The sequence below is a fragment of the Nerophis ophidion genome, linkage group LG04 (assembly GCF_033978795.1).
Source record: "Nerophis ophidion isolate RoL-2023_Sa linkage group LG04, RoL_Noph_v1.0, whole genome shotgun sequence".
NCBI classification, from domain to species: domain Eukaryota; kingdom Metazoa; phylum Chordata; class Actinopteri; order Syngnathiformes; family Syngnathidae; genus Nerophis; species Nerophis ophidion.
Window position 1 is genome coordinate 78,944,262 of NC_084614.1, and position 27,474 is coordinate 78,971,735.

Here is a 27,474-nt window from a genome sequence, read left to right on the forward strand (position 1 = left end):
ACCTTTTCAAAAGGGACAACTACTGATACCCCCGGGACCACGAAGACCACCTTTCTCTCTCACACACACACTTACATGTGGTAGATCTCCTCCTGAGACAGCACAGAGTTGTGTGTAAAATAAGGCTTGGGCCCGCAACACGCGCACATGCACGCCGAGCCGGGAGGCATCGCTGCTCCGCGGGCTGGGACAGGAGGCTCCAAAAAAAAAAAAAAAAAAAAAAAAAAATACCTCCTCGTGTGCTGAATTAAAAAAAATCAATACACGTAAAAAAATCAACAGATGGGACGTCCTGGGCTGCACTGGGGGGGGTGTTCAGTGTCAAGTGTCGCGGCTCTGGATGCGTTTGATTTGGCTGGCGGCGTGCTCAGCTAATGTAGGTGCGGGCTCCGAGGGGCGGGGAGGGACACACTTTGAGGGTACACGAGGGGGAGGAAGGGGAGGGGCTTCCATAGTGACAACCAGAATCTGCTCGTTCAAATATCAATCAATCAATGTTTACTTATATAGCCCTAAATCACTAGTGTCTCAAAAGGCTGCACAAACCACTACCACATCCTCGGTAGGCCCACATAAGGGCAAGGAAAACTCACACCCAGTGGGACGTCGGTGACAATGATGACTATGAGAACCTTGGAGAGGAGGAAAGCAATGGATGTCGAGCGGGTCTAACATGATACTGTGAAAGTTCAATCCATAATGGATCCAACACAGTCGCGAGAGTCCAGTCCAAAGCGGATCCAACACAGCAGCGAGAGTCCCGTTCACAGCGGAGCCAGCAGGAAACCATCCCAAGCGGAGGCGGATCAGCAGCGCAGAGATGTCCCCAGCCGATACACAGGCAAGCAGTACATGGCCACCGGATCGGACCAGACCCCCTCCACAAGGGAGAGTGGGACATAGAAGAAAAAGAAAAGAAACGGCAGATCAACTGGTCTAAAAAGGGAGTCTATTTAAAGGCTAGAGTATACAAATGAGTTTTAAGGTGAGACTTAAATGTTTCTACTGAGGTGGCATCTCGAACTGTTACCGGGAGGGCATTCCAGAGTACTGGAGCCCGAAATGAAAACGCTCTATAGCCCGCAGACTTTTTTTGGGCTTTGGGAATCACTAATAAGCCGGAGTCCTTTGAACGCAGATTTCTTGCCGGGACATATGGTACAATACAATCGGCAAGATAGGATGGAGCTAGACCGTGTAGTATTTTATACGTAAGTAGTAAAACCTTAAAGTCACATCTTAAGTGCACAGGAAGCCAGTGCAGGTGAGCCAGTACAGGCGTAATGTGATCAAACTTTCTTGTTCTTGTCAAAAGTCTAGCAGCCGCATTTTGTACCAACTGTAATCTTTTAATGCTAGACATGGGGAGACCCGAAAATAATACGTTACAGTAGTCGAGGCGAGACGTAACAAACGCATGGATAATGATCTCAGCGTCTTTAGTGGACAGAATGGAGCAAATTTTAGCGATATTACGGAGATGAAAGAAGGCCGTTTTAGTAACGCTTTTAATGTGTGACTCAAAGGAGAGAGTTGGGTCGAAGATAATACCCAGATTCTTTACCGTGTCGCCTTGTTTAATTGTTTGGTTGTCAAATGTTAGAGTTGTATTATTAAATAGAGTTCGGTGTCTAGCAGGACCGATAATCAGCATTTCCGTTTTTTTGGCGTTGAGTTGCAAAAAGTTAGCGGACATCCATTGTTTAATTTCATTAAGACACGCCTCCAGCTGACTACAGTCCGGCGTGTTGGTCAGCTTTAGGGGCATGTAGAGTTGGGTGTCATCAGCATAACAATATGACATGCAAAAGTTAGTATTTCAAAATGCCAAACTTGACCCGGTTTCCATGACAACGAGGCCGGCCACCAGTCACGGGGCCGTCACGTTTGAGGGTTGTGTAAGAGACACCTGACCACAACAACAACAACAACAACAGCAGCAGTTATGTAAAGGTTGAGAAATCTGCGTGAGGAAGATGATGCCACACTGCTGGTTTCCAATTATGGGATGGAGAGTTAGTGTGTCGTCCTCACATGACAACAATGTCAACAACTACTGTGACGTTTTGCTGCCTCGTAACAGATGTGGGGTTTATTTTAGGGTTAGCTTGTGTTGCTCTCACCATGATTACACTACTAATAACTAAACTTCCTCCCGCCTTTGTATTGAACTTTTATTCGTCCAGGTAAGGCGATTCAGGACAGATTCTCATTAATAATTAAACAAGTTTTAACGTATTGTGTTGAAATTTGGGGAAATGTTTATAAAACAAACATAGACCCAATCATAAAACTTCAAAAAAGGGTCATTAGAATAATACACAAAGCCTGCTACTATGAACATACCAATCCCTTATTTATGAGTTCAAATGTGTTAAAATTTTCCGACATTGTGTTTTTAAAAACAATGGAAATTATGTTTCGAGTAAAGAACAACAGCCTTCCAGCTTGTATTCGCAGGCTATTTCATTTAAGAGGAGAAAACTATAATTTACGGGGGATATCGATTTTTGAAATGGGTAAAGCGAGAACAAATATAAAATACAAGTGTATTACAGTTTTAGGAGTTAAATGGTGGAACAAGCTCAGTGATGAGCTGAAGACATGCACTTCTTTGGTAAGGTTTAAGAAAACATCGAAAGGTGAAATAATTGAAAATTATAAAATATAGTAACAATTACTTTCATCCCATTGATTTTTTATTTATTTATTTTTTTATGTTGATGTTCCAGGCAATCTAATTTTCTGTGAAGGTATAGGATAGGCAAATATAAGCTTTGGCTTCAGCCTATTCCTTTTTTTGGTCATTCTTTTTCTTTTCTTTTATGTGTAAATGTGCATTATTGTATACATATAACATGTACTGTAAAACTGATCACATACAATGGTTGATTGATTTGATTTGATTGATTATATGACCGAAATAAACTTATTTCATTCATTCATTCATTCAAGTTGAAAAACTTATTCGAGTGTTACCATTTAGTGGTCAATTGTACGGAATATGTACTGAGAACTGTGCAATCTACTAATAAAAGTATCAATCAATCAAAAACCTGGCCAACAGGCAGTAAAGCAAAATAAAAAGCAAATAAATGAGGTCAAGTTATTTTCACGAGGGATGTTCCAGTCGGGGTTTTATGCTATTAAATCCAATACCAATTGTCAATGAGTGAGATTGGCCGATGTCTATCACATGCTTTAAATATAAGGGTGTAACGGTACGTGTATTTGTATTGAAGCGTACCGAACAAGTTTCCACACGGACATATTAAGTAGCGTACCGCACGTTGTGTAAACTATGCACACCGAGGCACAACACAGGGTATGCTAGCAGCGACCGGGCTAGGACAACATGTAAAAGCCAGAGCTGGAAGACCCTCCTCGCCTCGTTACGATCTCCCGTTTGGGAACACTTTGGCTGCGCCATGCAACAACGGGGGACGGAGGTTCGCCAACATTGTCCAGCAGCTGCTTCTGACAACACGTCAATCACGCTAACCCTGTTCAAGCAGCCTCTCCTCGGCGAGTCAGGTAGTGCAAAAGCAATAGCAAATGTTTTTATAGCAGCAGATTTAATATTACATTGCATTGAAAAAATATATTTTAATGCACTTCTGTGGTGGAAGAATAATGAGCCCATATACAGTGGGGCAAAAAAGTATTTAGTCAGCCAGCGATTGTGCAAGTTCTCCCACTTAAAATGATGACAGAGGTCTGTAATTTTCATCATAGGTACACTTCAACTGTGAGAGACAGAATGTGGAAAAAAAATCCAGGAATTCACATTGTAAGAATTTTAAAGAATTTATTTGTAAATTATGGTGGAAAATAAGTATTTGGTCAACCATTCAAAGTTCTCATTGATGGAAGGAGGTTTGGGCTCAAAATCTCACAATAAATGCCCCCATTCATTCTTTCCTTAACACGGATCAATCGTACCTGTCCCCTTAGCAGAAAAACAGCCCCAAAGCATGATGTTTCCACCCCCATGCTTCGCAGTAGGTCTGGTGTTCTTGGGATGCAACTCAGTTGAGTTTATACCAAAAAGTTATATTTTGGTTTCATCTGACCACATGACATTCTCCCAATCCTCTGCATCTTCAGCATTGGCGCGTTCATGCACAATTCCTTCAGGGATTGCCTCTTCTAGTTTCAGGTTACCGTATTTTTCGGATTATAAATCGCAGTTTTTTTCATAGTTTGGCCGAGGGTGCGACATATACTCCGGAGCGACTCATGTGTGAAATTATTAACACATTACCGTAAAATATCAAACAATATTATTTATTTCATTTGCAGAACAGACGAAAAAAATGTCATCAAACGTCACACACATGTCAACCTATAAGAATTTGGAGGGGGAGGGTCATGGCAGAAGTGCATTGTGGGTCATGGAATACTAACTGCTACAGTTGTGATCAGAATTATTCAACCCCCACACAATTTTGGTGTTTAGCAAGTTGGACATTTATTCCGTATTTTGTTTATAGTCACATCTTTTCTAGAGGATTTAGGTCTGGCGACTGTGAAGGCCACTCCAGAGTCTTCCAGCCCTTCTTCTGCAACCACTCTGATGTTGATTTGGAGGTATGCTTGGGATCCTTGTCCTGTTGGAAGGTCCAAGGTCTCCCAAGCCTCAGCTTTGTCACTGACTTCATGACATTTGCAGCTAATATATCCTGCTAGGAAATAGAATTCATAATGCCTTGAAGGCGCTGGAGATTCCCGGTACCTGAGGCAGAGAAACAGCCCCAGAGCATGATTGACCCCCCCACCATGCTTAACAGTAGGAAAGGTGTTCTTCTCTTTGTAAGCTTCATTTTTTCTCCTCCAGACATAACGTTGATTCATAGGCCCAAAGAGTTCCAGTTTTGTCTCATCACTCCATAGAACAGTTTCCCAAAACCTTTGGGGTTTGTCCAGATGATTTTTGGCATACTGGAATCTATTTTTCTTGTGCCTGGTAGTCAGAAGCGGGGTGCGCCTGGGAGTTCTGGCATGGTAGTGCCCGCCTTATTGTCTGGGACGAATCCTGCGTTCCGCCCTCTGCAATGTCCTGTTGTAGTTGCTCAGCTGTTACCCGGGGGTTTTTCACCACTGTATGCACACAGCATCCTCTTTCTACCACGCCCAAGTAGTGTTTCCACTGTGCCTTTCGCTTTAAACTTGCGAATTATGCTCCCAACTGTGTCTCTTGGAATGTGTAATGTCTTTGCTATTTTCTTATATCCATATCCTTTCTTATGAAGAGAAATGACCTCCTCTCTTTACTTCTTTGACCACTCCCTGGACTTCACCATGTTGCAAATACACCATTTACCATCTACAAGAAGCTGAGCGTCACAGTCTTTTTCAATCAGTTTAATTGTTGCTTGTTATGGTTCTAATCACATCTACAGGTGTTTTCAACACCTGATTGAAAAGACCTTATTCAAATTCGGTTCTTAAGAATTATGATCTTCAAGGGGTTGAATAATTTTGTCAATGAGATATTAAGAGAAATGACACTGTTTGGTATGTTACAAAATATAATGTTGTAATTCAAGTTGCATTTGTCTATTTAATGCATCTTTATTTGATATGACTATAAACAAAATACGGAATAAATGTCCAACTTGTTCTTGAGGGTGCATGGGAGTTTGCCCAACCAGTCTACATGTGCTTTGTGGACTTGGAGAAGGCATTCGACCGTGTCCCTCGGGAAGTCCTGTGGGGAGTGCTCAGAGAGTACGGGGTATCGGACTGTCTTATTGTGGCGGTCCGCTCCCTGTACGATCAGTGCCAGAGTTTGGTCCGCATTGCTGGCAGTAAGTCGGACACATTTCCAGTGAGGGTTGGACTCCGCCAAGGCTGTCCTTTGTCACCGATTCTGTTCATAACTTTTATGGACAGAATTTCTAGGCGCAGTCAAGGCGTTGAGGGGTTCCGGTTTGGTGACCGCAGGATTAGGTCTCTGCTTTTTGCAGATGATGTGGTCCTGATGGCTTCATCTGACCGGGATCTTCAGCTCTCGCTGGATCGGTTCGCAGCCGAGTGTGAAGCGACCGGAATGAGAATCAGCACCTCCAAGTCCGAGTCCATGGTTCTCGCCCGGAAAAGGGTGGAGTGCCATCTCCGGGTTGGGGAGGAGACCCTGCCCCAAGTGGAGGAGTTCAAGTAGCTAGGAGTCTTGTTCACGAGTGGGGGAAGAGTGGATCGTGAGATCGACAGGCGGATCGGTGCGGCGTCTTCAGTAATGCGGACGTTGTACCGATCCGTTGTGGTGAAGAAGGAGCTGAGCCGGAAGGCAAAGCTCTCAATTTACCGGTCGATCTACGTTCCCATCCTCACCTATGGTCATGAGCTTTGGGTCATGAGTGAAAGGATAAGATCAGGGGTACAAGCGGCCGAAATGAGTTTCCTCCGCCGTGTGGCCGGGCTCTCCCTTAGAGATAGGGTGAGAAGCTCTGCCATCCGGGAGGAACTCAAAGTAAAGCCGCTGCTCCTCCACATCGAGAGGAGCCAGATGAGGTGGTTCGGGCATCTGGTCAGGATGCCACCTGAACGCCTCCCTAGGGAGGTGTTTAGGGCACGTCCAACCGGTAGGAGGCCACGGGGAAGACCCAGGACACGTTGGGAAGACTATGTCTCCCGGCTGGCCTGGGAACGCCTCGGGATCCCCCGGGAAGAGCTAGACGAAGTGGCTGGGGAGAGGGAAGTCTGGGTTTCCCTGCTTAGGCTGTTGCCCCCGCGACCCGACCTCGGATAAGCGGAAGATGATGGATGGATGTCCAACTTGCTAAAACACAAAAATTGTGTGGGGGGGTTGAATAATTTTGATCACAACTGTATATGCTACTCCCGTAGCCATTAAAATGGATCAGTTCATCGTTGGCGGTAACGTAAAAAAACTGAGAAGGGCTGAACCAAAATGGCACCGAAAAGGACTGCAGATTACAAGCTGGACGTAGTGAAATATGCAGCAGGGAACGACAAAAGGAATCGGCGCATACCTTTGGAGTTGGCAGAGTTGTTTAGAAGCGACATCGAGGAAGAAGATTTCATGGGATTTATCGATTAGGAGTGACAGATTGTTTGGTAAACATAGAACATCTTCTATATGTTATAGTTATTTGAATGACTCTGGCTGACCTGTACAGCTCCCGCTGTCTCAGGAAAGCACAGAGCATCCTGAAAGACCCATTCCACCCCGGGCACAGCCACCTGGAACTGCTACCCTCAGGCAGACGCTACAGGGTGCTAAAAGCGAGCACCAATAGACTAAAAAATAGCTTTTACCCAAGAGCCATAGTAGCACTAAACAGGCACTGAGTGTCCATATGTCCATCATGTCCTCATGTGTAATGTTTAAATGTTTTTCTATTTTTTTGGACTACAATGTGAAATAATGTTTTATGTATGTATACATAGATACATCTGTCATCTCTATCTTTTTTTTTTTTTTTTTTTTTTTTTTATTTATTTATTTTTTAATTTATACTACCATATTGTATATGCACCTTAGGAGGAGCTGCTCCAATTTCGTTGTTCTTTGAACCTGTTCATTGCAATAATGACAATAAAACTCTATTCTATTCTATTCTATTCTTACCATAATATGTTACGTTAACATACCAGGCACGTTCTCCGTTGGTTCTTTATGCGTCATGTAACGTACACTTATTCAGCCTTTTCACTATTCTTTATTTTGAATTGCCTTTCAAATGTCTATTCTTGGTGTTGGATTTCATCAAATAAATGTCCCCCAAAAATGCGACTTATACTCCAGTGCGACGTATAAATGTTTTTTTCAATCTTTATTATGCATTTCCGGCCGGTGCGACATATACTCCGGAGCGACTAATAATCCGAAAAATACGGTAATAACTGTTTACTTTCTGCTGTAACACTAATCATTATCTACACTTCACCAAACTGTCTATGTTCTCCATCAATCATAATGCATCCACTAACACATTATCTATTCCGTAATCAATTGCCCGTCATTAATACTCATAGACCGCTAAAGTGCTTTCCACTGTCGTGTGAAGACATCATTGAGATGTAGAGTCTGATCTAAACGAAACGTGTTTACATCTTTAGTGACACGCAATCACTTGAGTGTGTGCACATGCTTGGTGTATGGATTTCACTGCCAGCTGCACAAATACAGACCACCTCTCATTTCCACACACACACACATTTAGGGAGAGTCCACAAACCTGACCCACATTCCCAGCAGGGACGCTCCCACGGGCCCTGCTGCCCTCGTAAGGACGCTCACAGAATGACACGCTTTCTGAACCGCTCACAAAACGCAAAAGAGAGTAAGTGCAGCTTAGGTGTGTGTGTGCGTGTGTGTGTGTGTGTGCGTGTGTGAGAAATCAGTAGGAGAGGATTTGTGGACAGCAAACAGCAGTGAATGCGTGTGTAGTATAACAGGATGAGCAGGATTCAAACTGGGCTGGGGTGCCTGAGGCTGAGAGAAACAGTGTGCACGAGTGCCACACACAAGCACAGGGACACTTTTGTCTTTTTTTTTGTGGTCAGGAAAAAAAATAATAATAAGAAGGTACAAGAAGTGTGCCAGGAGACCCTGACCATCAGGGCAGTGTTGAATACGCGGACTAATAATTCCCATCAACAACAACTTTTTGCGCATATGCCGTTTTTTTTTTTAATAGTAAATCCATGCAATTCTTAATACATAAGCCCTGGTCCACCAGAGAATAAGAAGACCCAGTAACTATGTTATACAGCCCGCGAGCACCACACCCCGCCCACCTCAACCACGAAGGAAGGGGGTAGGGGGAGGGGTTGGTGCTCGCGGGGTGTATAACATAGTCAGGAATTTTCATGGATGCAAAGGATTCTGGGTATTTGTTGTGTTGCATTTATGTTGTGTTACTGTGAGGATTTTCTCCCGAAATGTGTTTGTCATTCTTCTTTTGTGTGGGTTCACAATGTGGCGCATATTAGTAGGAGTGTTAAAGTTGTTTATATCACAACCGTCAGTGTACTCTGTGTCACCCAGTATGCCTTCCAGTCGTGTGTGTGCATCTGTGGACGCCTCTCACAACATGTTGCTGGACTGGCAAGCAGTTTGTACATGTTGTAGAAGGTGTTTAAGGCAATGACGTCATATCATGCCCTTATTCTTGTCATCTAGGTGACCACCAGCAGATATTGGCGAGAATAATTGCGGTTCCCATTGTCTTCCTCATATTGTGAAACGGGGTCGAAATGGGTCTTTAATTGGTAAAGGTTGCCGACCCCTGCTTTAGACTATTATTAATCTTCTTGATCATTTTGTTTGTTTTAGTTATCGTCAACAACCTATTTTCCGGGCAGCATAGGGGTTAGTGCACGTCCCTCACAATACGAAAGTCCTGGGTTTCTGTGTGGAGTTTGCATGTATTGTACCCCGCCTTCCGCCCGATTGCAGCTGAGATAGGCGACAGCGCCCCCCGCGACCCCCAAAGGGAATAAGCGGTAGAAAATGGATGGATGGAACCTACGTATATTCCCCTCACGAAAATTAGAGAATGATGAATCAAAACAAAATGTGCTTAGACTAAATGGTGACAACATGTGAAATGAATTATATTTATATAGCGCTTTTCTCAAGTGACTCAAAGCGCTTTACATCAGGGGTGTCAAACTCAAATACAGAGTGGGCCAAAATTCTAAACTGAACAAAGCCGCGGGCCAAAGTTGAACAACTTAACCTTTTAATAGGGACCCAAACAAGTTTTGCATTGAATATTGAACAAGCAAGGCTTATATAACTTTATAGTGACATGCAAAATCCAGTTTTGTTGGTAGCGGGGGTGTATATTGTAGCGTCCCGGAAGAGTTAGTGCTGCTGGTTTCAGTGTTAAAAAATATAACAGTGGGGCAAAAAAGTATTTAGTCAGCCACCGATTGTGCAAGTTCTCCCACTTAAAATGATGACAGAGGTCTGTAATTTTCATCATAGGTACACTTCAACTGTGAGAGACAGAATGTGAAAAACAATTCAGGCATTCACATTGTAGGAATTTTAAACATTTTTTTTTCAAATTATTCTTGTGGAAAATAAGTATTTGGTCAACCATTCAAAGCTCTCACTTATGGAAGGAGGTTTTAGCTCAAAATCTCACGATTCTTTCCTTAACACGGATCAATCGTCCTGTCCCCTTAGCAGAAAAACAGCCCCAAAGCATGATGTTTCCACCCCCATGCTTCACAGTAGGTGTGGTGTTCTTGGGATGCAACTCAGTATTCTTCTACCCCCAAACACGACGAGTTGAGTTTATACCAAAAAGTTCTATTTTGGTTTCATCCGACCACATGACATTCTCCCAATCCTCTGCTGTATCATCCATGTATCCATTTTGGTATAAACTCAACTCGTCGTGTTTGGAGGAAGAAGAATACTGAGTTGCATCCCAAGAACACCATACCTACTGTGAAGCATGGGGGTGGAAACATTACGCTTTGGGGCTGTTTTTCTGCTAAGGGGACAGGACGATTGATCCGTGTTGAGGAAAGAATGAATGGGGCCATGTATCGTGACATTTTGAGCCAAAACCTCCTTGCATCAGTGAGAGCTTTGAATGGTTGACCAAATACTTATTTTCCACCATAATTTACAAATAAATTCGTTAAAATTCCTGCAATGTGAAATCCTGGATTTCTCTCACAGTTGAAGTGTACATATGTTGAAAATTACAGACCTCTGTCATCATTTTAAGTGGGAGAACTTGCACAATCGGTGGCTGACTAAATACTTTTTTGCCCCACTGTATATGGCTCTCACTGAAATTCATTTTGAAATATTTGGCTTTCATGGCTCTCTCAGGCAAAAAGGTTCCCGACCCCTGAGCTAGCGGCTGCCACCTACTGATATGGAGGAGTATTACACGGTTACTCTGCCGAACTCTAGACAATGGTTGAAAAACACTGGTTTACACATCTGCAAGTTAAAGCTATGGTTCTCCCGCGCTCACAAACCAATTGTGATGAAGGCACGCATCGTAACGGTTTCACAACACACAAACATAGCTGCTTTGCCAGAGACGTAGCATTAAAAAAAAATAGAAAAATGCCCGTAAGATATTTATTGGCAATAAAAATGACAAACTACATCATTTCTAACTGTGATCACGTTACTTTTGCATTACACTAATGTTTTACAGGTAGCCTAACTAAAGGTCATTTTTAAATAAACTTAAAACGAGGCTTTATTCGTTATTTTTGTCGACTAAAATTATTGTAGTTCCAGCTGACGAGAATGTGTAATTTTGTTAACGAAAACAAACTCAATTCAGATGACTAAAAGTAGACTGAAAATAAAATACATTTTCATCAAAAAAAAAGACAACAAAATTAAAAATTGCTGTCACAATACGAAGTTCCTGCAGTCCTGGGTTCAAATCCAGGCTCGGGATCTTTCTGTGTGGAGTTTGCATGTTCTCCCCGTGACTGCGTGGGTTCCCTCCGGGTACTCCGGCTTCCTCCCACTTCCAAAAACATGCACCTGGGGATAGGTTGATTGGCAACACTAAATTGGCCCTAGTGTGTGAATGTGAGTGTGAATGTTGTCTGTCTATCTGTGTTGGCCCTGCGATGAGGTGGCGACTTGTCCAGGGTGTACCCCGCCTTCCGCCCGATTGTAGCTGAGATAGGCGCCAGCACCCCCCGTGACCCCGAACGGGAATAACCGGCAGAAAATGGATGGATGGATGGATGTCAAAATTAACACCGCGTCAGGCCAGCACGGTACGTCTTTGTTTCAGGGCATCAAACACCAACATTGCGCCACGTTACACATCGTTGAATTGTATATTTCCGTCAAGTCTTACCTGCGAGGTTGAGAGCGTCGATCCTCTTCCCCACTGCCAGACTCCTGTGGGAGGAAAAGAACGACTTCATTAGTGGACTACACTTTATACTTGGACAGTTAATGCCCTTACAGTTCGATATTTTACGATTATATGTAGCACAACCAGTAAAGATCGTGTACAGCGCTGGGCGATATGGACTTTTATTAATATCTCGATATTTTTGGGGCTATGTCACGATACAAGTTAAATATCGCAATATTTTGCCTTAGCCCTAAATGTACACTTGATGCATATAATCACAGCCGTATGATGATTCTGTGTGTCTTCATTAAAACATTCTTCTTCATACTACATTAATTTATGCTCATTTTAAACTTTCATGCAGACGTAAACCACAATTTAGTCTATTTACCAAAACTGTATTTATTAAACAGTTATTAAGCAGTGGCACAAACATTCAAAGTGCAAGATTGTCAGAGACATTTTAAAACAAGCTGTAAGTGCACTTTTGTGCATGATGTCAATAAGATGACATATCAAAACGACACTAAATTAAAGTGTACTTTTTGTACAGAACGCCACAACAATAGTTAAAAACAAAAGAAAGTGCACTTTTGTGCATGATGTCAATAAGATGACATATCAAAACGACACTAAATTAAAGTGTACTTTTTGTACAGAACGCCACAACAATAGTTAAAAACAAAAGAAAGTGCACTTTTGTGCATGATGTCAATAAGATGACATATCAAAACGACACTAAATTAAAGTGTACTTTTTGTACAGAACGCCACAACAATAGTTAAAAACAAGCTGTAAGTGCACTTTTGTGCATGATGTCAATAAGATGACATATCAAAACGACACTAAATTAAAGTGTACTTTTTGTACAGAACGCCACAACAATAGTTAAAAACAAGCTGTAAGTGCACTTTTGTGCATGATGTCAATAAGATGACATATCAAAACGACACTAAATTAAAGTGTACTTTTTGTACAGAACGCCACAACAATAGTTAAAAACAAGCTGTAAGTGCACTTTTGTGCATGATGTCAATAAGATGACATATCAAAACGACACTAAATTAAAGTGTACTTTTTGTACAGAACGCCACAACAATAGTTAAAAGCAAAAGAAAGTGCACTTTTGTGCATGATGTCACACAAGATATTTCAATAACTGTCAATTAAAAATTAGCGGCATAATTACTTCCTGTGGGCGTTATCTCCTGTTGTTGACTTTTTTTTTCATACAGTGTTGATATGGAAATAGTTGCTTTGACATTTTGTTGGTGTGGCACCGGACGGAGATGTTGACATGCAGAGTTTCAAGCACCCATTCTCTAACGGTGGGACTTTTCAAATAATGCCACATTAGCAGTGCTGCTACTTTTTGTAGAAACGCTTTTGCCGCTTAAAGCCAAACCACCACCGGACGATGGACCCTGTGCTGTTTTTCTTGGGATTTAATTCTTCCTCCATTCGTTACCAGATTCGCACCTTCTCTCTCTCGTATTACCACTCGCACCTCACCGTTAACATCACAGCTAACGTTACCACGTCGCTACCTCTCTGACGTTGCAGTATGTAAGAAGGTGCGCTTGGTTTACGTCTCTGTGAGAAGTAGAGACAAGAAAGAGTGGTAAACGCATGCAATGTAATGCCCGCAGCTAAAAGCAACTGTGTGAGAACGTATACTCGAATATCACGATAGTCATTTTCTACAAACCCCGTTTCCATATGAGTTGGGAAATTGTGTTAAAAGTAAATATAAACTGAATACAATGATTTGCAAATCATTTTCAACCCATATTCAGTTGAATATGCTACAAAGACAACATATTTGATGTTCAAACTGATAAACTTTTTTTTTTTTGCAAATAATCATTAACTTGATGCCGGCAACACGTGACAAAGAAGTTGGGAAAGGTGGCAATAAACACTGATAAAGTTGAGGAATGCTCATCAAACACTTATTTGGAACATCCCACAGGTGTGCAGGATAATTGGGAACAGGTGGGTGCCATGATTGGGTGTAAAAACAGCTTCCCAAAAAATGCTCAGTCTTTCACAAGAAAGGATGGGGCGAGGTACACCCCTTTGTCCACAACTGCGTGAGCAAATAGTCAAACAGTTTAACAACAACCTTTCTCAAAGTGCAATTGCAAGAAATTTAGGGATTTCAACATCAACGGTACAAAATATCATCAAAAGGTTCAGAGAATCTGGAGAAATCACTCCACGTAAGCGGCATGGCCGTAAACCAGCATTGAATGACCGTGATCTTCGATCCCTCAGACGGCACTGTATCAAAAACCGACATCAATCTCTAAAGGATATGACCACATGGGCTCAGGAACACTTCAGAAAAACACTGTCACTAAATACAGTTCGTCGCTACATCTGTAAGTGCAAGTTAAAGCTCTACTATGCAAAGCGAAAGCCATTTATCAACAACATCCAGAAACGCCGCCGGCTTTTCTGGGCCCGAGATCATCTAAGATGGACTGATGCAAAGTGGAAAAGTGTTCTGTGGTCTGACGAGTCCACATTTCAAATTGTTTTTGGAAATATTCGACACCGTGTCATCCGGACCAAAGGGGAAGCGAACCATCCAGACTGTTATCGACACAAAGTTAAAAAGCCAGCATCTGTAAAGGTGTGGGGGTGCATTAGTGCCCAAGGCATGGGTAACTTACACATCTGTGATGGCACCAATAATGCTGAATGGTACATACAGGTTTTGGAACTACATATTGCAAGACAATGCCAATCCACATTCAGCACGTGTTACAACAGCGTGGCTTCGTAAAAAAAAAAGACTGCGGGTACTTTCCTGGCCCGCCTGCAGTCCAGACCTGTCTTCCATCGAAAATGTGTGACGCATTATGAAGCGTAAAATACGACAGCGGACTGTTGAACGACTGAAGCTCTACATAAAATAAGAATGGGAAAGAGTTCCACTCTCAGAGCTTCAACAATTAGTTTCCTCAGTTCCCAAACGTTTATTGAGTGTTGTTAAAAGAAAAGGTGATATAACAAAGTGGTAAACATGCCCTTTCCCAACTACTTTGGCACGTGTTGCAGCCATGAAATTCTAAGTTCATTATTATTTGCAAAAAAAAAACAAAGTTTATGAGTTTGAACATCAAATATCTTGTCTTTGTAGTGCATTCAACTGAATATGGGTTTAAAAGGATTTGCAAATCATTGTATTCTGTTTATATTTACATCTCTGCGCTGTGGACTCGTCAGACCACAGAACACTTTTCCACTTTGCATCTGTCCATCTTAGATGATCTCGAGCCCAGAGAAGCAGTCAGCGTTTCTGGATGTTGTTGATAAATGGCTTTCGCTTTGCATAGTAGAGCTTTAACTTGTATTATATTAACATCTCTGTGCTGCTGATCCGCCTCCGCTTGGGATGGTTTCCTGTGGGCTCCACTGTGGACGGGACTCTCGCTACTGTGTTGGATCCACTTTGGACTGGACTCTCACGGCTGTGTTGGATCCACTATGGATTGAACTTTCATAGTATTTTCTATGAACTTTCATAGAACTTTCACAGTATCATGTTAGAGCTGCTCGACATCCATAGCTTTCGCTCCCCTAGGGGTGGGGGGGGTTGCCCACATATGCAGTCCTCTCCAAGGTTTCTCATAGTCATTATTGTCACTGTCACCGACGTCCCACTGGGTGTGAGTTTTCCTTGCTCTTATGTGGGCTCTACCGAGGATGTCGTAGTGGTTTGTATTGTGGTTTGTGCAGCCCTTTTAGACACTAGTGATTTAGGGCTATATAAATAATCATTGATTGATTGATCTAACACAATTTCCCCATTCATATGGAAACAGGGTTTGTACAATGTATTACCTAAATTTGTTTTTACGTAAGACCCTTATTTTTTGTAAGGCGTGGCGGCTTTTATTTTGCTGTGGCGCAATACCACGCTCAATTACATGTTGGGGAAACCCTGGTCTGAGCATACCTGCTTGGGTTTGGTTTGAGAGCGTTTACAAAACTAAAAAGATCAAAATGGCCGCCGCATGCTTTTACTTGCCCTGGGTGGGGAAACTGATTATTTACAGTTAAATGACACACTTTGCAACGGAGCAGACAGTTTACGCCGAACTACGTGACCATGTGACTTTCCGTGCAACTAATTAAGAATTATTACATTAACTACCCAAAGCTGGTGGTTCGGTGAACTGAGTAGTGAGTTGCTATCATTACACAACACACGCCACCAGCACACTTCCACTTGTTTGTACTCAGTTTTGCTTGGTAGTCCAGGTATGCGTGTGCGTGTAACAATCAGACACACAAACACGCCAACAACAGCCAATCAGAGAACAGGAACGCCTTGTGATGTAATGTTTACTACTGCAGGCTTGGAGTGCACGTTGCCTCGGCGACAGCTGGAAAACAATCACTTGCTCAGCTCACTAGCACAGCGAACAGAGAGTTAATTTCGCATGCGTGGAAATGTCAGCAGACTTTGACACACTTTATGAAAATGCGGCACTCGGGCTGAACTCACAGGCCGGGACTTGTGCGTGTTTGTGTCTCCAAACAGCTACATGATGAAATCGAGACAACAACAACATGGGCAGGCCAGGTTCACTGCGGGTTGAAGTAAAGACGGCGGTGGGACAAAAAATGAGCCTGCAGACGTCTCGAGAGACATCCTGCGCACATCACATCTAGCAGGAAATGAGTGTGTGCGAGGCATTTAGTGTGTACGTACGCACGCAAACACACGGTGTAACTTTAGAACATGTCTAACAGGACAAACAATTTTTTTTGACACAATCTGCGCCCTTTTGTCGCCAGCGTCACTCATCGCTCACGTTACCACGACGCCCTCAGCTCACAGAACCTGTTTGATGTTGACTTCCTCTGCACATGCGAGTGTCGTTTTGTCGCCAAGTCCGGCCGGAAAACAGCCTCAAGGCGACATCAGTTGGCCCCCAGTTGGACTTCTTTGATGTCATTTATAGCAGATTTAGGGTTGAATATATGGGTGCAACGATTAATCATTTAGGAAAAAGCTTAGATTGTTTTCGGTTCCATCCATCCATTTTATACCGCTTATTCCCTTTGGGGTGGCGGGGGGCGCTGGTGCATATCTCAGCTACAATCGGGCGGAAGGCGGCGTACACCCTGGACAAGTCGCCCTCTCATCGCAGCACCTAGCAGCTGACTTAGAACTGGTGTGGACCAGAAACCGACTGTTTAGTTAAAACAAAATGTTTTTTGTCTCAACTCTTTTGTGGTTTTTTTTACCCTAAAAAATTTAGCTTGGATTTACTAATAATAATACTTTTATCCCCACTAAAGTACAGTAAACAATTGGAGGGCCACATTGCAATTATATCGGCCCTCAGTAGGCCGCTTTGATTCATCTGATGAATCGCTTTAAATGATAAAGAATGACATTCGGTTATTTTGACTAATCATTTAATAAATGATAAATGGGTTGTACTTGTATAGCGATTTTCTGCCTTCAAGGTACTCAAAGCGCTTTGACACTACTTCCACATTTACCCATTCACACACACATTCACACACTGATGGAGGGAGCTGCCATGCAAGGCGCTAACCAGCACCCATCAGGAGCAAGGGTGAAGTGTCTTGCTCAGGACACAACGGACGTGACGAGGTTGGTACTATGTGGGAATCGAACCAGGGAACCCTCGGGTTGCGCACGGCCAGTCTCCCACTGCGCCACGCCAACTAATGAAAACTGAATAAAACCGAAACGGATGGAATACGGGGACATATTTTCAGCACAAATAGAGCGTTCATGAGAGCGGTGGTGCATGCCGGCGAACACCGGAGTTTAGTTACTTTTATTTATTCAAGTTTCTTATCAAAGCACGCATGTTAAAAAGTCCAAAAATGATGATGTGCATTTATTAGAGGTGTAACTGTACGTGTATTTCTATTGAACCGTTTTGGTACGGAGGTTTTGGTTCGGTTTGGAGGTGTACCGAACGAGTTTCCACGTGGACATATTAGGTAGTAGAGATCAATCAATCAATCAATGTTTACTTATATAGCCCTAAATCACTAGTGTCTCAAAGGGCTGCACAAACCACTACGACATCCTCGGTAGGCCCACATAAGGGCAAGGAAAACTCACACCCAGTGGGACGTCGGTGACAATGATGACTATGAGAACCTTGGAGAGGAGGAAAGCAATGGATGTCGAGCGGGTCTAACATGATACTGTGAAAGTTCAATCAATAATGGATCCAACACAGTCGCGAGAGTCCAGTCCAAAGCGGATCCAACACAGCAGCGAGAGTCCCGTTCACAGCGGAAGCAGCAGGAAACCATCCCAAGCGGGGGCGGATCAGCAGCGCAGAGGTGTCCCCAGCCGATACACAGGCAAGCAGTACATGGCCACCGGATCGGACCGGACCCCCTTCACAAGGTAGAGTGAGACATAGACGAAAAAGAAAAGAAACGGCAGATCAACTGGTCTAAAAAGGAGGTCTATTTAAAGGCTAGAGTATACAAATGAGTTTTAAGGTGAGACTTAAATGCTTCTACTGACACAAACGCGGAGTCCGCTGATAAACTGCGGGTCGGGCGGGTGACATGACGAAAAAATAGATTTTAAATAGATTTGGGCGGGTGGCGGTTGAACCAATTCGGAAATATATATTGTAATAATCCCAGGAATGTAGGCTCATAAAACTTCTTCGTTTTTCTTGTCTTCATTGCACAAGATGTAATACAACCACACAACAGCTCTCATGTCTCTAACGCTTTTCCCGGGACAACTCGAACTCGCACTTCCTGTCGACAACGTCACTTCCCTATCTCTCCCGGAAGTCCCGCCCCCCAGCCAAAGTCATTGGCTAACACCCCGTAGCCAGCCGCTACATTATACATAGTTAAATGTTATGTTGAAGAGGTTCATTTAGACAGACAGACAGACGGACAGACGGACAGACGGACAGACGGACAGACGGACAGACGGATAGACGGATAGACGGATAGACGGATAGACGGATAGACGGATAGACGGATAGACGGATAGACGGATAGACAGATAGACAGATAGATAGTACTTTATTGATTCCTTCAGGAGAGTTCCTTCAGGAAAATTCAAATTCCAGCAGCAGTGTACAGAGTTGAGATCAATTTAAAAAAAGTAAAAAGTAAATAACGGGGGTTTAAATGGAAACAAAATAGAGAAATATTTCAATAAGAATAAAAAATAAAAAGCAACAATGGGAATAAAAATATAGCAGTAAAATAAGAATATAACAAGACAAAGTAGGCAGTAGTGACCATGTTATGAAAACGTATTGCACTGTTATTGTTTTTGCATCGCCTGTCATCCTAGTAGCCCCCGCCCCAGAGAGGAGTTATACAGTCTAATGAATGTTTTCATAGCAGCAGATTTAAGACCATCCATCCATCCATTTTTTACCGCTTGTCCCGTTCAGGGGTTGCAGGGGCTTGCTGTATTGCATTAAAAACTAGAATTTGACCCACTTCTATGGTGGAAGAACAATAAGCCCATATATCCTCTTATTGCCAAGTTAGCCAGGATGGGGTGTTGATGAACGTGGACCCCGACTTAAACAAGTTGAAAATCTTATTGGGGTGTTTGCATTTAGTGGTCAATTGTACGGAATATGTACTGTACTGTGAAATCTACTAATAAAAGTCTCAATCAATCAATCAAAAAAAGCACTTTTATACGTCGAGGTTTTGTTAAGAAACCATTCTGAGCCTTATCTTATTTAGTTTTTATATGTTGACCACATTAACCTTGGGAATGGACCCTGTGTGTATATGTATGTTATGCCATTGTTTACAAATTTGGTAAATAAATAACCAAAAAATGTATATTTTGTTGTTTTCTTTCTGTACCGAAAATGAACCGAACTGTGGCCTCTAAACCGAGGTACGTACCGAACCGAAATTTTTGTGTACCGTTACACCCCTCGCATTTATTGAAGAAAAACAAAAAAGAATGAAGGTTATGGCATTTTTCCTAAAGTACGCATTGGGACAATATAGTATGTTTTATCTGATCACTTGATTAAACAGACACACTAATCAAGAGATTTCATGTTCCCTAAAATAATCGATAGCCGCAGCCCGACTTATTACTACATTTGAAAGGCGCCAAAAGCAATCCAGTGTAGCTAAGTAGGTGCCAGGCCATTTAAAGACAGGGTTGACAGCTTAGCTCTGCTGTGTAATTGGAGACATAGACAATTTTTACAAGTGTAATATCTAATCATTGTGAGTCATTTCATTTTCAGAATATGCACAGGGTTGAAGAATGAGGCGTGTGCCGAAAATGGCCCCGAGGGCCGCACTTTGGACACCTGCGGTTTACAGCGAACAAGCACGGAGACGCCGACACTCCTCTACTGTGAATACAACCGCAATAGTTTGGCGTATTTGAACACGCAAACATCTTTACGGTTACACAATTCAGTCTGGCGGGGATCGGAAAGTAGGAAGAAGAAACAACGCAATGCAATGCCCCCAGGGTTCCGGATTTGAATGCAGTGTGTTTCCAAACCTAGATTAGATTAGATTAGATAGTACTTTATTTATTCCGTCAGGAGAGTTCCTTCAGGAAAATTAAAGTTTTCAGCACAATCCCATTCAAGATCAGACAAACATTACAGGGAGACAGAACAGGATCGCTGCCGGGTCTGCCGGCTTCCAGCGCCCCTTACAAAAAAGATGACATACAGGTAAACAGGGGGGGGGGGAAGAAAAAAATAGAAGATTTAAAAAAAAAAAAAAAAAAAAATTGGGTCTTAGCCTAGGCCCTGGAGTGGGGGTGCAGACTGAAGCCAAGGGAAAAGAACAACTCATAGCCATAGCCATACCTGAACAAATAAAAAATAATCCACAACTGTCAAAACCCTCAATCACAATGTCCTCACGCTAAGTCTCAAGCTTTTATTATGAGTTTATCTCCAGGAAGCTAAAAAGACACTGGCGCTAATGCAGACTTAAAGTTACTTAATGATGTTTATTATGATTCTAAAGTGAGTGTTGAGTTTGAGTTGATTGGGAACATGCAAGTTTACAACATGATACATCACAATTTCTCTATTCAACATGTTCGAAAAGGAGAAGGAGTTTATTTGATCCTACCCTTGTTCCTTTACATAGCAGTTGCTAAAACGTTTCTTCACTTCCTGTTCTCAATTTATTAACAATAACCTACTGAGTGGCTTCATGGTTAGAGTATCCGCCCTAGGTTGTGAGACTATAAAAATGGGACCCATTACCTCCCTGCTTGGCACTCAGCTTCAAGGGTTGGAATTGGGGGTTAAATCACCCCAAAAAAATTCCCGGGCGCGGCCACCGCTGCTGCTCACTGCTCCCCTCACCTCCCAGGGGGGCGACCCAGGTTGATGGGTCAAATGCAGAGAATAATTTCGCCACACCTCGTGAGTGTGTGACAATCATTGGTACTTTAACTTAACACTCCTTGAGTAATAATAAAAATACATAAATAATACTTGGTAAAGTTATATTTCATATGGTGAGATGAGCAAGATTATCTTGAAAATCAATGGATGGATGAGAAAAATTCAGAATGTTTATCATGGTTCTTCTTCTTTGTAAACACTTTCAAGTTTGAAGAGTTTCTTGAAGTGGATCATATTAGGACATTGTTTTATTTTGTTGCTTAATCCATTCCATCATTTAATTCCGCATACTGATAAACTGAAGGTCTTAAGTGTTGCACGTGCGTACAAATGTTTTCAATTACATTTTTCTCTCTGATTATATTTCTCCTCTTTTGTTGGGAAGAATTGTTGCATATTCTTGGATAGCATGTTATATAGTACGCTTTGTGTATTATTTTAGCTGTTTGCAAATTCACTATGTTGTGGAATTTCAGTATTTTTGATTCAATAAATAAAAGGGTTTGTATGTTCTCTATAATCTAACATGATGTATTATTCTAACTGATCTTTTTTTGTACTGCGATGAGATGGCAACTTGTCCAGGGTGTGCGCCGCCTTCCGCCCGATTGTAGCTGAGATAGGCACCAGCTGCCCCCGCGACCCCAAAGGGAATAAGCGGTAGGAAATGGATGGATGGATCTTTTTTTGTAACACCGTTAATGAACGAAGTGTACTTTTGTAGTTGTTTCGCCATATTTCTGCACAACAACTCAGATATGGTAACACTGGTGAGCAGTAGAGAACATGGATGGATTTTTGGTCTAGAACAGGCCTGGGCAATTATTTTGACTCGTGGGCCAAATTTAGAGAAAAAAAATGCGTCTGGGGGCCGGTATTAATTTTAGAAACATTAATACAAAACCTCTCGATAATGTCTGATTGAGTGCTAAAAACATTATGGCAGACCGCCATAAAAACAGAATGGTATTTCAATTTTTTTTTACTGAATGAGACACCCAGAATGTGGGATTTACAATATTAACTATGAACGGTAAAACACTGAATATTGACAACATATGAATGTCACCCCCCCTCTACATCCACATATTTTACAATCAATAAAAATGCAACACACACAGCAGAATATGAACTTGAAGCTTTAGAACTTTGTTGTAAAAAAATATCCTTCCGCGTCTGTCCCTGGCACCCACATTTAAGGCTCTGGAACTACTCTGTGGAAACACTCCCCACCCACACTACTTGGTGCCTCGTCTGAGCTGCTGTGACTTAAATAATCATAGTAACTAGTTAGATGACCATAGTAACTAATTAGATGACCATTGTAACTAGCATATCATGCAAAATCACAGATTCTAACCATTGAAATATGCTGTATAGTTCAAGACTTATGGTAATTTGAAAACATCACCGCACAACATAATGGTAGCTACAGTTTCCGTCTTAATGATCTAAAAAAAAAAATATTTGGGAATGTCCGGCGGCCCAGATTGAAAAGCTTAACGGGCCGCATGTGACCCAGGTCTGGTCTAGAACATGTTCCGCTTTATTCATTATTGACGTGTTTCTTGCTACTTTGTGTTGTATATTTTTTTACGTTTTCAGTTCAATTTATCATCAATCTTTATACCTGGAAATTTGGTTTCATTTACTTTTTCCATTTCTATTCCGTCTATTTGCATTTGTGTTTGACTTTCTCTTCCACTGTTGCCAAATAGCAATCAAAGCTGCTCACACGGTCACTAAGGTGGCCACTATGTTTGGCAGATCAACTTAATGTGTATTATATTTATCCATGACAGCATTTTTGTTGCAAATTGTGGTGTGTGTCTGTTAAAATCATGGTTGTTTTTAACAAATGATGACAGATGTGAACAAGTATTGTCTTTGTGTGATGATGTAAATTAGATGTGGTTGTATTGTATATTAATTATGTGTCCATGAAAGGGCATTTTATGACTTTTCTTAATTTGATTACGTTATATGGTATGATTTTATTGTCATAATTTTATTTGTGTATCTCTTTAATTTAGGTAGCCAGGGACTGCAGATGGAAATTAGCTATTTAGCTAAACATATCTGTCTTTGAGCTTAATGTTTCTGTGCATTGTCCTTTCAAATAAAGACTAAACTACCGTATTTCCTTGAATTGCCGCCGGGCATATAGTATGCGCCTGCCTGGAATTACTGCCGGGTCTAACTCGCTTTGCAAAATAATGTTTAGTATTACCGCCGAGTCAAACTCGTGACGTCACGAGTGACACTTCCCCTGTCATTTTCAAAATGGAGGAGGCTGATTTCAATACCGATAATTTGAAATCGCATAAAGGGAAGAAGATTAAGAGCTATTCAGTAGGATTTAAGGTCCAAGCTATTGAATACCGTTATGCTAAAAAGAACAGTAAGCAGCTATGCTTTATTAATATACCTGTGGAACCGACGGTCCGACAGACAGGCAGGGCACGCTGGAGATGGCGGCGAGAAGACGGCGAGCGAGCGCAGAAGCGACCTGGACTGAGGTTTTATTGACAAATAAACAAAGTCAAACTGCTCAAGCCATGTCCTTCCTTGGGGGTCCTGGGAACCCGCAAGACGACGGCTTGAGACCGTAGCTGCGTCTGTCAAATATGAGTCATTAAATGACTCCCGCCTCCTGGTGGTAGAGGGCGCTAATGATCCTTCTTGCGACTACTCGGCTGCAGAAGAAGTGAAATGAGTGACGTGATATGTGCTGGGACGGATATGACACTCCTATGCTGGCTATGTAAACAACCGGGCAGAAAAAATGCATGTTCCAGTCCTAAATACCCAGTGTATTATTTATACAATAACACTTCCTGGTGGCAGCGGTGGGATAAAGAGATCACCCACGGAGCAGAACGGGAGGGGGAGTTGTCCGAGGATAATTCTGTCGTCAGGAGCCGAGCTAACTGATAGCAGCGGTCTGATAGCAGTTTTCCAAACTGGACTTTCAATCGAAGCAGGAGGTAATAAAGGAAGATCTCCATCGAAACAAGAGAGTTTTAAAACTGAAGAAAGATAAGGAAGACTTCTATAAACAAGTTATCGATGCTTTTGATCAGAAGGAGCTTGCATGGATTACATTTATAAGTAAAGGTAAGACCATTTTTCATTTATTTTTTATTTAGCCTTTATTTAACCAGGTAAAATCCAATTGAGATCAAAGATCTCTTTTCCAAGGGAGTACCTGGCCAAGAGGGCAGCAGCAAGGTTACATTAAAAACTGTAAACAACTCATAAAACATCACATTTACAACATTAAATCTTGCTCATATGACACATGTGCATACAGACAAGGTGGACTGCAATCCTTTCACAGAAGCTTTAAACTCATTTAAGTTAACAAGGGTTTTAGGTTGATTATTTGATTGTAGGTTATTCCAAGCCTTCGGTGCTGAAAATAATAACCATAACATTTTTTTTATTTTTATTAAATGTGCTTTTCATGGTGGTATCCTTACATCACACTCAAATTTTTACTGCATGCCTTTGGTAAGTGCCGGAGTGAGAAGAGGTTTTAAAATAATTAGCGCATGCTTACTTTTACCGCATGCCTTTGGTAAGCGCAGGAGTGAGAAGAGGTTTTATATCAATTAGCGCCCCGGCGGCAATTCAAGGAAATACGGTATTTTAGTTTTACTCAGATTCAAAGATAATCTGTTTTTGTCAAACCATCTTTTTGATTTGTTGATTCCTTCTGTTGTTATTTGTCATGTTGGGGGAGGGGGGTATGCCCACATATGCAGTCCTCTCCAAGGTTTCTCATAGTCATTATTGTCACTGTCTCGGGTGAGTTTTCCTTGCCCTTATGTGGGCTCTACCGAGGATGCCTTTGTGGTTTGTGCAGCCCTTTGAGACACTAGTGATTTAGGGCTATATAAATAAACATTGATTGATTGATTGATTTGTATTAGCTTGTTTGTTTGTTGTTTTGCAAAAATGAGCCAAGATGAGGAACAAACACCTGACATCCCCCCCCCCCCTCCTCTCACGCACGCCCACGCACCTACTAGAAAACCGGAAGTGTGTGTCTGACATGCGACAATAAAACAACAAACAGGCGATAAAACTCCCGAAACACCTACAACAATAAAAGCCTATTTTCCCATGTTTTCTCACATTATAAGACAAAGTAAGTGCATTTTTTTTTCGGTCCTGTCAAGGCGGTTACATCGACCGGAAGTGCGCGAAAAGTTCCTCCCGGAGCCACGAAAAGCATATTATCACCAAAACACGCAGCGAACGCCGTGATTTCTCCACGCAAACTTGCAACGGAAGCGCAAAATATTATCTGCTCGGCTAATAAAACGCCAATTGACGACGTGCTCGGCGAGGCGCATGCGCAGGAGCACAAAGGCGAGCCAATTTATGACAGTGCAGTCACCGCAAACAGACGGAAAAGAAGCGGAAAGGAGGAGGAAAGCGGCGACGCCGACATGTAACGTGCGACGTTGAACACGCCGGTAACGGGAGGAAGGGCGACTCTTACCGACACGCAGGGGCTGGAGGTGGTGCTGGGGGTCGGTGAACGCTGTACGGTAACCAGCGCCATTCAGCGACCGGGACTCGGACACGTAAAGAGAGGCGGCGAGACGGGCATAGTGGTGGCGCGGAGGGTGACGGTGTGGGGCCAGGAGCCGGGGTACGCGCTCTCATTGCCGCCGCAGCTTCTCCATGGTGGACCGCTGCCTCACTACTGCCTCACTACTGCTTCACTACCGACTTCCCCCCCCCGTCCTCCCCCTTCTCGGCCTCTCCCGCGCATGCGCACACAAACGGCCATTCAAAGTGGGTTAACTGTTTGGGCGCCGGAACAAAACCACTCAGTGCACCTGCAAAGTGCAAATAAACAGTAAATATCTCTCATCTAATCCAATCCACTTTATTTATATAGCACATTTAAACAACAATAACGTGTCCAAAGTGCTGCACAGCTCGGTTGGTAGAGTGGCCGTGCCAGCAACTTGAGGGTTGCAGGTTCGATTCCCGCTTCCGCCATCCTAGTCACTGCCGTTGTGTCCTTGGGCAAGGCACTTTACCCACCTGCTCCCAGTGCCACCCACACTGGTTTAAATGTAACTTAGATATTGGGTGTCACTATGTAAAGCGCTTTGAGTCACTAGAGAAAAGCGCTATATAAATATAATTCACTTCACTTCATGTTAAAAACAATTGTAAAAAAAATAATATTAAAACAAAATAAAATACATTTAAAAAAATATATATAAATACATATTATGCTCCACCAATGACTGAATAAAAACAAAAAATAAATAAATATAAAACCAAAAAAAACAACAATATAAAACAAATATGATTAAAAACTATTTTAAAGGGTAAAATCAATTAAAACAGTAAAATAGAAATCCATCCATCCATCCATCCATTTACATAGAACAGAGGACCACACAACTCACGTAGTGTTAAAAGCCAAAAAATAAAAGTGGGTCTTAAGACGAGACTTAAAACACTCCACTGTGGAAGCAGTTTGAACATGGAGGGGCAGAGTGTTCCAGAGCTTAGGGCCGACCACAAAGAAGGCCCTGTCTCCCCTGGTCTTAAGTCTGGTCTTGGGCACCACGAGCTGGAACTGGCTCTCGGACCTCATCTGACAGTGAAGTATCCATCCATCCATTTCCTACCGCTTATTCCCTTTTTTGGGGTCGCGGGGGGTGCTGGCGCCTATCTCAGCTACAAACGGGCGGAAGGCGGGGTACACCCTGGACAAGTCGCCACCTCATCGCAGGGCCAACACAGATAGACAGACAACATTCACACTCACATTCACACACCAGGGCCAATTTAGTGTTGCCAATCAACCTATCCCCAGGTGCATGTCTTTGGAAGTGGGAGGAAGCCGGAGTACCCGGAGGGAACCCACGCATTCACGGGGAGAACATGCAAACTCCACACAGAAAGATCCCGAGCCTGGATTTGAACCCAGGACTGCAGGACCTTCGTAATGTGAGGCAGACGCACTAACCCCTCTGCCACCGTGAAGCCCTAGAAATCAAAGTGTATAAAAAACACAGAGGACAACAGAGGACAGAGGACCACACAACTCACGTAGTGTTAAAAGCCAAAGAATAAAAGTGGGTCTTAAGACGAGACTTAAAAGAGTCCACTATGGAAGCAGTTTGAACATGGAGGGGCAGAGTGTTCCAGAGCTTAGGGCCGACCACAGAGAAGGCCCTGTCTCCCCTGGTCTTAAGTCTGGG

General features: G+C 42.6%; 1 protein-coding gene across 3 annotated transcripts in view; it reads right to left on the reverse strand.

The window, feature by feature from the left end:
• Positions 1 to 25,983, reverse strand: part of ssh2b (slingshot protein phosphatase 2b) — a 63,626-nt gene extending 37,643 nt beyond the window's left edge. The window contains exons 1-2 of one of the 3 annotated variants that reach the window (XM_061899114.1): positions 25,746 to 25,983; positions 11,829 to 11,872 (exon numbers count right to left, since the gene is read on the reverse strand). In XM_061899114.1, coding sequence (XP_061755098.1) covers positions 11,829 to 11,872; positions 25,746 to 25,808 — 107 coding nt within the window. In that variant the 5' untranslated portion in view covers positions 25,809 to 25,983. Of the gene's footprint in view, positions 1 to 75; positions 216 to 11,828; positions 11,873 to 25,745 lie in introns of those variants that run through there. The other 2 variants (XM_061899115.1, XM_061899116.1) reach the window with 2 other exon arrangements.
• Between the last annotated feature and the right edge of the window lie 1,491 nt (positions 25,984 to 27,474).